The sequence below is a fragment of the Priapulus caudatus genome, unplaced genomic scaffold (genome assembly GCF_000485595.1).
Source record: "Priapulus caudatus unplaced genomic scaffold, Priapulus_caudatus-5.0.1 Scaffold135, whole genome shotgun sequence".
Taxonomy (NCBI): Eukaryota; Metazoa; Priapulida; class Priapulimorpha; order Priapulimorphida; family Priapulidae; genus Priapulus; species Priapulus caudatus.
The window spans coordinates 379,131-389,508 of NW_014577196.1; the positions used below are offsets into that span (position 1 = coordinate 379,131).

At 40.3% G+C, this 10,378-nt stretch overlaps 1 protein-coding gene across 1 annotated transcript in view; it reads left to right on the forward strand.

Annotated features, from left to right (window-relative positions):
* The first annotated feature begins 6,696 nt into the window (after nt 1-6,696).
* Nucleotides 6,697-10,378, forward strand: part of LOC106805968 — a 44,932-nt gene continuing 41,250 nt past the window's right edge. The window contains exon 1 of the mRNA XM_014807777.1: nt 6,697-6,777. Within this exon, the coding sequence (XP_014663263.1) occupies nt 6,700-6,777 (78 nt within the window). The 5' untranslated portion in view covers nt 6,697-6,699. The remainder of the gene's footprint in view (nt 6,778-10,378) is intronic.

The following is a 10,378-nucleotide window of genomic DNA, read 5'->3' on the forward strand; positions in this document are numbered from 1 at the left end:
TATAATTTCCTTGCTATCGTCTAAATCGTCCCTTGTTAATTCTTATTCTCATAATTCTATCACGAAAAAGACAGGCCTCTCCGTTAGTCAAGTAATATTGTGGTCACGTGCTACTCGACGGAAACACTAAAATGCAGTAACTTTAGTATATTGACAACAGGCGTCGATTCTTCGTTACTGCACTTGATGTCACGGCTCACAGAATGTTGCTGTCGAATTGCCCAAGAAACTATAAAATGCAGGGAATCGGGCTTGGGTTATAGCTTAGTAATCACACTAACGATATCGCTTGGCTCGCCTCACAAACAAACAAACCCGTCTTTGGGTGCAGGTTGTGGAGCGATAACGCACAGTGAAATTTAGCACAAGGTGTTGACAGGGACTGAATCAACACGGTGTCAAACAATAAGACACTTCCAACTTATACCTGGATTACAGTGATTGCCGCTAGAAGTTTCGGACAAATTGCAAGCGTTGATAAACAAGTTTACTCAAAGTATCAAGACTGTTGTCAGTTAGCATAAACACGTCGAGCTATTTTAGGCCGGAGTCCACATAAAAATAAGTCAATATGCAAAACTAGATAAGAACGGCTTATTTTGCAGTGGTATGGAAATGTCGTTCGGAATTCGGACCGAGTTGAGCAATTTTGTAAGCATAGGCCTATCTAGTATTAAAATGCAAATCTAATTTAAAAATATGCTTTTTCGTGGAAATTGAATTTGAATGCGGAAATTGAATTTGGGAAGCGAGATTTCTATTATAAAACAATGTTTGAATTTGAAGACGATCTTTCGAGTAGCCTACGTGTGCAAGCGGCCTGTAGCTTGGAGGTCACGTACCATGCACTATACGCTGCCAGATACACATTCGTATACTTTTACTTTATGCATCGTTATCGCATTGCCTGTCGAATTCTCGAGACTGTGTATGCGAAATCAACGAACGTTTGAATCGCAATTTACTTCTTATATCGTAATTTATCGTAATTGTTATGTGTTCGTTATGTTATCACATATGCTCTCCGCATTTTGCGTGCGTGTGTGCGTGCTTTGCGTGCATGCGTGCACATGAATGAATATCCTTGATGTTCAACAAAGGAATGTAATGCGTTGTGAGTGTAAACGCGCGCGCGCACACACGCACGCACACGCGGTCATCATATTCTGCTGTCATGCATGGAGAGTTGCATATCTCTATATAAGAAGTTCAGGCGCACGGTGAAAGCTCTGCATCCTCCATTCTCTTGTCACTGGCTCCTACACTGAGCGCCTACCGCGGCTGTATAATCCCCCATATCGGGAGCACAGCGAGAATGAGCATAAGTCGTGGGTGTGACTCAGAGCTTTAATATTGCTATTTATGCGGGGAATCACTGTCGCTAATTTGTGATGTCGACATGGCTGTTTCAGTCGGCAGGGTCCAATTCGTTAGTTCTTAATTAATTGTTCATTACGAGATAACGATGTCTGGCAGCTGCGCTTAACTACAGAGGCTGGATCGAGCAGCAATCATTCACGAAGGCTTCTGTTAGCTTTGATTACTGCGCGGCAGCCGTAAAGTGTTGAAGACAAAGTCAAATAGTCGATCAAAATTAAACATGAGCTCAAGTCCGCACGCACGCACGCACGCACGCACGCACGCACGCACGCACGCACGCGTACGTGTGCGCTTGCGTGGATGTGTGCGTGTGAAGCGATGTGCGCGTGTGTCTGCTTGTGAACGGGCAAACGCCGTTGCGTGCGTGTCTACTGCTTTTACTGTTGCCCTGCTTACGGAAAGAAGATTGCCAGCGTGACATAGAATGACTAAAATATTCTGTAGTTCGGAATATGATTATAAATGCTGTGCCTGTCAGTGCCTGGCGTTATGCGCGCTAGTGCCAACACGATTATGTAATAAGATATATGTTCGTGTCTCGGCATAATTGTGTAGGCTACTATATCTCAGGCAGATGTGTGTGTGTATGTGTGTGTGTGTGTGTGTGTGTGTGTGTGTGTGCGTGCGTGCGTGCGTGCGTGCGTGCGTGCGTGCGTGCGTGCGTGTGTATCAGCAAATCACAGGGATAATCACAATCAAGGAAACAGGGTGCTTACTCATTTGAGTTCAGGATCTATTACAAGCCGTCATTATTTTTAAAGGTTATCAACTGTAACAACTTATTCATTTCTTGAAATACGACTGTTAGAATGTCATCTTCGAAAGTCATTTGCATTCGTGAGTTATGCGGCGTAAATAAATTACTAATCACGAGATAGCCTTCGTGCATTAACAATGAAATGAATCGACGATGTCCATAGTACGCGTTTCTAACAAGGCGATAATAATGATGAAACAGGTATAAAAGACGTGAATACAAGTCAGTACACGAATATTTAATTTACCATATATTGCTGTTAATCAACGCCCACTTAATCATATCATTTAAATGTTAACCGTGTGACATGGCGAGCCATCTTGTCATTCGTCACACAATCATGCTTTTTCACTCGACTTCAAGAATCAGTTAGATGAGTTAATACACGAACAGGATTAATACCTAGTACGTAGAATGTGAATTTCCCAATAAATTATTTGAGGATAGTCTTGCGGGGTGATATATTTACCACCTGTGGAGCAGGTGGTGAGGAATTCCCTGTCGCATATATGATTAAGCCACAAAAGGTCAAACGATGTGGTGTTGCGATGGAGCGTATTTGTGGTTGAAATCGGCTACGCATACTTGCGAGTCATTCGCACTCCGATCAATTTAATACGCTTTCGGAGAACGTGCTGTCAGTAGTTAACGTAATCAACGTTTATAAAATGTGAAACGTAATAGCATTAGCAAGGGGATTACAATATTCATGCAATAACAAGTGTAGTTGCCGTTTCGTCTTGCGCCATATAATGCGGCTGTAATCATAGCGGCATTTGTCTCTAACGGTGGTCTGCACTAGAGACGTGGAGAGTGCGTCATTAAAAGGAACTGCTTGCGGATTGCCGTTCGGTACAGCAACGCATGAAGGACCCGCGTAGTGGAAAGACAGAACAAGAAATGCAATCACGTTCGCGATCGCCTAATTGTGTTCAATTTGCTCATGTCCCACTTTCCATTGAGTAACAAGCGTCGCCAACAAAACCCGGCTCGCTGGCCGCCATCATAAAATTATTTCGAATTTTATTGCTCGCTGGGCAAGATGACCCTAACGAGATGGATGAAACAGGATAATGTGGGCTGTCGTGCTCTCATTTCCGCGCCGTCACGAGGCACCGTTGCACAAATCAGCGAATAATGACGGTGGTCTTCTTTTCATTTTACCGCAGATGGGCACAGAACTGGTGATTATTTTTTACAAATCAACGTGATCATAACTGACATATTGTTTCCACGATGTAATTTGGTGGCCTCCATAAAGAAAGGTCACGACGGCGATCGGTCATTAGCATAGAAAATGTCACTTCTCGTACTCCAGCTATTAATTTGCCTCCTTTTGTCATCTTCGGGATTCGGGTTTGTGGAAAATTAGGGGGATGCGTGTTTAGAATACGAAGATGGCCTTTATACATTTAAACGCGTTATATGTTATCTGTGGTACTTCAAAAACATGTTAAATTGATTCGTTGCTTACAAGACCTTAGGTTTCTGACCTTGAATATTTTCGACTAAAACATGAATACCATCCAAGCTTCTTCTTACAGAAGCGAAGTAATAAATAAATACGCACAGCACTGAGCAGTTTATGAAATTGGCAAATTTATCTAATATATATCTATATATATATATATATATATATATATATATATATATATATAAGATAAATTTAAAAATAGAAATAGGTGTCAAAATTTTATTTCGCGAGCTTTCGAGAACATATAGTCTCTTCGTCAGGCGAAAACAACTGAATTCGCCTGACGAAGAGACATATGTTCTCGATAGCTCGCGTAATAAAATTTTGACACATAAAATTTATCTTAATTGAAAATTTAAATGAATCTCTTCATGGGTGTCCGTGTGTTTTTACTTATATATATATATACACAATTATTTAGGTCTTATTTGTTAGATTAGACAGAATGAGTCACTTAAATAACAATAATTATGTTGTGAAAGGTTGGGGGCCAATGTTGCTTGTATCATGTTGCTAATGTTGCATATTGTTTCGCTCAGCAAATCACCATGAATTTCATCAAACCAACAAATGCTGCCTTATGATATAAGATATCATATCCATTTATAATAATTTCATAATTACCTCTTATTAGGACCCTAGGGCATTATTAGCACTTGTAATTTATGTTTAGACTGAACTGGGTGGCAAATGGTAAGTGTTATAATTATACATAGGTGGCAGCACATTCTAGTATGTCATGGTTCGATCTGTAAATAAAATATCTCCGTACGTAGTGAAATTATAATGTTTCGTATTCTTTGTGGGTAAGCAAGAACTGTAAGTTTTCCAATTTGATATCCCGTACTGAAGTACCGCAATTCAATCTGAAGAGCTTTTGATAAATTGTATGGTAACAGTACTCGGATCTAGTCATGGTCATGCATGTCCAATCGGCGAATCTGTGTACAACTACAACTCGACTGTACACATTGTGTAACACAAGTCACAATGGTGCGTGCAATAAATACACTACACATACATACATTGTATACGTAAACATATGGGCCCTAGTCTAGAAGACATGTCCCACAATACTTCATGTCTACAATACAATACACAATGGCATGGGTCATGTCTTCTAGACAAGTTCCAACATATGTATGGCAGGGCTGTAGTGGCGCTCATAGGGTCTATGTCCCCCAGGGTACTGCCGGAACGTACCCTGGGTACGGTCTGGTATACCGGAACGTACCCTGGTCCCTATTTGATATGGTTAGGGTTAGAGTTCGGCTTAGGGAGTAGGCGTAGGCGACTCCCTAGACTCATTAGTGGAGTAGGCGAGGTACGGTTCATTTAATACGCTTTCGGAGAACGTGCTGTCAGTAGTTAACGTAATCAACGTTTATTAAAATGTGAAACGTAATAGCTTAGCCAATGGGATTACAATATTCATGCAATAACAAGTGTAGTTGCCGTTTCGTCTTGCGCCATATAAGCGGCTGTAATCATAGCGGCATTTGTCTCTAACGGTGGTCTGCACTAGAGACGTGGAGAGTGCGTCATTAAAAGGAACTGCTTGCGGACTGCCGTTCGGTACAGCAACGCATGAAGCGACCCGCGTAGTGGAAAGACAGAACAGAAATTGCAATCACGTTCGCGATCGCATAATTGTGTTCAATTTTGCTCATGTCCCACTTTCCATTGAGTAACAAGCGTCGCCAACAAAACCCGGCTCGCTGCCGCCATCATAAATATTTCGAATTTTATTGCTCGCTGCGGCAAGATGACCTAACGAGATGATGAAACAGGATAATGTGGGCTGTCGTGCCTCAGTTTCCGCGCCGTCACGAGGCACCTTTGCACAATCAGCGAATAATGACGGTGTCTCTTTCATTTTACCGCAGATGCACAGAACTGGTGATATTTTTTACAAATCAGACGTGATCATAAACTGACATATTGTTTCCACGATGCTAATTTGGTGGCCTCCATAAAGAAAAGGTCACGGACGGCGATCGTCATTAGCATAGAAAATGTCACTTCTTGTACTCCAGCTATTAATTTGCCTCCTTTTGTCATCTTCGGGATTCGGGTTGTGGGAAAATTAGGGGGATGCGTGTTTAGAAATACGAAGATGGCTTTATACATTTAAACGCGTTATATGTTATCTGTGGTACTTCAAAAAACATGTTAAATTGATTCGTTGCTAACAAGACCTTAGGTTCTGACCTTGAATATTTCGACTAAACATGAATACCATCAAGCTTTTTCTTACAGAGCGAAGTAATAAATAAATACCGCACATCAGTTTATGAAATTGGCAAATTTATCTAATATTATATATATATATATATATATATATATAATATATAGTATAATAATATATAAGATAAATTAAAAATAGAAAATAGGTGTCAAAATTTTATTTCGCAGAGCTTCGAGAAACATATAGTCTCTTCGTCAGGCGAAAACAACTGAACGCCTGACGAAGAGACATATGTTCTCGATAGCTCGCGTATAAAATTCTGACACATAAATTATCTTTAATTTGAAATTTAATGAATCTCTTGCATGGGTGTCCGTGTGTTTTACTTATTATATATATATACACAATTATTTAGGTCTATTTGTTAGATTAGACAGAATGAGTCACTTAAATAACAATTAATTATGTTGTGAAAGGTTGGGGGCCAATGTTGCTTGTATCATTGCTAATGTTGCAAATTGTTTCGCTCAGCAAATCACCATGATTCATCAAACCAACAAATGCTTGCTTATGATATAAGATATCATATCCATTTATATAATTCATAATTACCTCTTATTAGGACCCTAGGGCATTATTAGCACTTGTAATTATTAAATGTTTAGACTGAACTGGTGGCAAATTGGTAAGTGTTATAATTATACATAGTGGCAGCCACATTCTAGTATGTCATGGTTCGATCTGTAAATAAAATATCTCCGTACGTAGTGAATTATAATGTTTCGTATTCTTGTGGGTAGCAAGAACTGTAAGTTTTCCAATTTGATATCCCGTACTGAAGTCCGCAATTCAATCTGAAGAGCTTTGATAAATTGTATGGTACAGTACTCGGATCTAGTCATGGTCATGCATGTCCAATCGGCGAACTGTGTACAACTACAACTCGACTGTACACATTGTGTAACACAAGTCACAATGGTGCGTGCAATAAATACACTACACATACATACATGTATACGTAAACATATGGGCCCTAGTCTAGAAGACATGTCCCACAATACTTCATGTCTATAATACAATACACAATGGCATGGGTCATGTCTTCTAGACAAGTTCCAACATATGTATGGCAGGGCTGTATAGTGGCGCTCATAGGGTCTATTACTATTAGATACAATAATGTAAACCCAAACCCAAGAGGATAGGGTTACAAAGCCTCCTATCCTTTTGTGCGGAGGAATGCCGAGTGAATCACTCGGGCCGCGGTTTGCTGGTGCGTTTTCAGAGGACTAGAACTTCCAAACTGGGTTTATTCATTAACACGAACCTTTCTCCGCCTATCTGGGAACTTACTATGTATCGCAATACTCTGTATAAACTAATATAACCTGTTACAAAAATTGGCAGTGACGAGCGCGGCGATATACTGAGCGCCATTTCTGTGACCTGTGACGACGCAGTTCCCAATGCGCATAGCGATCGCAACGCAGCGCTCCGATTCCGTGCGGTGAATCCGCTCTTCAAAGCGAAAGTACGTCACAGGTCAACAGAAATGGCGCTCAGTATATTCGCCGCTCGTCACTTCAAATTTTGTAACAGGTTATATTAGTTTAATACAGAGTATTGCGCTACATTAAGTAAGTTCCCAGATAGCGGAGAAAGGTTCGTGTTGAGAATAAACCCAGTTTGGAAGTTCTAGTCTTGAAAACCACCAGCAAACCGGCCCGAGTGATTCACTCGGGCATTCCTCCGCACAAAAGGATAGGAGGCTTTGTAACCCTATCTCTTGGTTGGTTACTTATTGTATCTAAGGGTCTATGTCCCCAGGGTACTGCCGGAACGTACCCTGGGTACGGTCTGGTATACCGGGAACGTACCTGGTCCGCCTATTTGATATGGTTAGGGTTAGGATTAGGGTTAGGTTGGGGTTAGGGTTAGAGTTCGGCTTAGGGATAGGCGTAGGCGATGTTCCTAGAATCGTTAGTGAGTAGGCGAGGTACGGTTCGGCATATTAGATAGTACCAGGGTACGTTCGGTATACCGGACCGTACCCAGGGTACGTTCCGGCAGTACCCTGGAGACATAGACCCTTAGCTGTAGTGGCCTCCCAAAATGTGCGGCCCAAGGATAGAAGAACATGGGTCCCAATAAAACCAATGTGCCTAACCCTAACCCTAATTCTAACCCTTAACCCTAACCATAATCCTAACCCTAACCTAACCCTAACATAACCCTAATCTATTATATGATATAATATATATTTATATTGATGTAAATGACATTGGTTTTATTGGGACCATGTTCTCTATCTTCGAACAAATGTGCTACTGCAGAAAATGTAGGATCACAGCGTTAAAACGTGTATTGCGAGAATTTTGCCTCAGAAAAAACTAAATATAGCTGAATATAGTCTCACCTGACAGCGAAATATCACTGATTACACCAACATTCAAAACACCAAGATTTTATGCAGTTATAGCACAGAAAATTGATTGGACCACATCATCACAGCAATAAATTTGTGCGTGTCCCGACTCTCAAAATCACAAATGGCGTCTTTGAACAAATGCACATAATTAAAACAAGGGCGTGCAATTCTGTTTGGTAAATATTAATTGAGTTTTTATGTCATAATTCAGAGCACTTCTGTGCATTGTCATTCCCGTGTTACTATCTGACTGGGAAATCCACAAGCTTCTCTTATAACAGACTTTACGTGGCATTAGGCGTAACAAAAAAAATTGTTTGTTTCCGCGTTACCGGACCGACCCTACCAATAGTTGCCGACCCTAAACATTTTTGACCACTTTTTAAAAATGAAAATCAACAAATGCATTGATTGGACCTTTAACATAAATTTAAGATGTAGCGCAATGTTTACAAACGGAATCACTAGCGAGTAGGCCCTCTAGCGGCGTTAAACTTAAGACAAAATAAGTCCTAAAATTTTTCAGCAAATAAATTTTTTACCGGCCTGCCTACCCTAGTTTGAAAAATCATGTAACCGGAAACAAACATTTTTTTTTGTTACGCCTTAGTACTACACTGCTGTTACGCTAGTATGAACGTCTGTGTTTACACTCAGACCTGATTCTAGGTGCGACGGTATGCATTACTACACCTGATAGATGTCTCGCCGCTACCGCGATAAAATCCGAGAGATGCCAACGGTAACAGAAAACAGAACGCAAAATTGTAATCGTGCATGATTTCATTGGATTGGTAAATACGAAGGTTCTAAGACATGTTATCATCACTCTAGACAATTTCTGTTACTCAAAGAATAACGGTAGTATCATGAAAATGAGGGAAAAACACTGGAAAATTCTCGCAATACACGCTTTAATAGCATAAGTGGCAGTTATGGTGTGTGCCAGCACGCGGTGAAACGCATTTCCTGCATTTTCAGGCTATGTTTAAAGCAAACCAATTCTGATCATTTTAAAACAGTAAAAGGTCAATTTGTAAATTTCAAAAAGAATGTAGCTAAAGCTGATGTTTTGACTAAAGTATCTAAAATATATATTATGATTGAGTATGATAACGAAAAAAACATTGTTACAAAATTGTAATTGTATATACCGTATATACTCGCGTAATAACCGCAAATTTGGATTAGATTTCAACCCTGTATTTGCTCTGTGCAGTTTATAAGTGCACCATACCGTGAGGGGAAATATACTAGGCGCAATACTTGTTACCCGGTTCAAATTGAGGTGCGCTTATAGGCGCCGCCGGTTATTACGCGATCATATACGGTACTATCAGTATCAGTACATAATTATGAAAAATAAGCCTATTTTCAATCTGAATTTATAATTTCACTATGTACATCTGTATGTTTTGAAGTTTGAATTGAATTACAAACACCTTATATAGGCACACTGTCATATTAAATACACATTCCAAATCTTAGAGCACTGATATAACACCTCTAATTGATCAGTATTATAATAGTAATACCAGACAGTCCGTTCAGATAACAGTCAACTCCTTGGTTCCCTGCACAATTTCTTTTTGTCAAAATAGTGCCACGGCAGTGGCGTGCTGCCGTGGCAGCAACTATGGCCCTGTGTATGGGATATATTGATGGGGGAATCTACTACTTTTAGATATGGGATCAGGGGTAGAAATTAACTTTTGAACACGTGAGTCCAGCGGACTCCCTACACTCAAAAAGAGGGAGTCGGCAGCAAAATGAGGGAGTCGGCAGTCTGAGGTTCAAAATTAAAGATATTAACAATAACGCATGTGCTTAAAATTTTTAAGATTCATGCGGTTGCACGTCTGCCAAATTTTCTTTGGGCATTAGCTGAAAAAATACGGTAATTCGCCGAGGCCATGCTCTGGAACGAACTAGTTAGTATGGCAGAATTTTCAGGGAGTCGCACGGACTCCTGCATATGTCAAATCAGGTAGTCCGACAGTAAATCAGGGAGTATTTGACTCCGGACTCCAGTTAATTTCGCACCCTGTGGGATTTTACAAAATTCAATGGCATTATATTAGTTCTGGTGTGTTGTGTACAGACGATTGCATAAGGTGCGTGTAGGCATGTGTGTACGACAGGAAATGTATT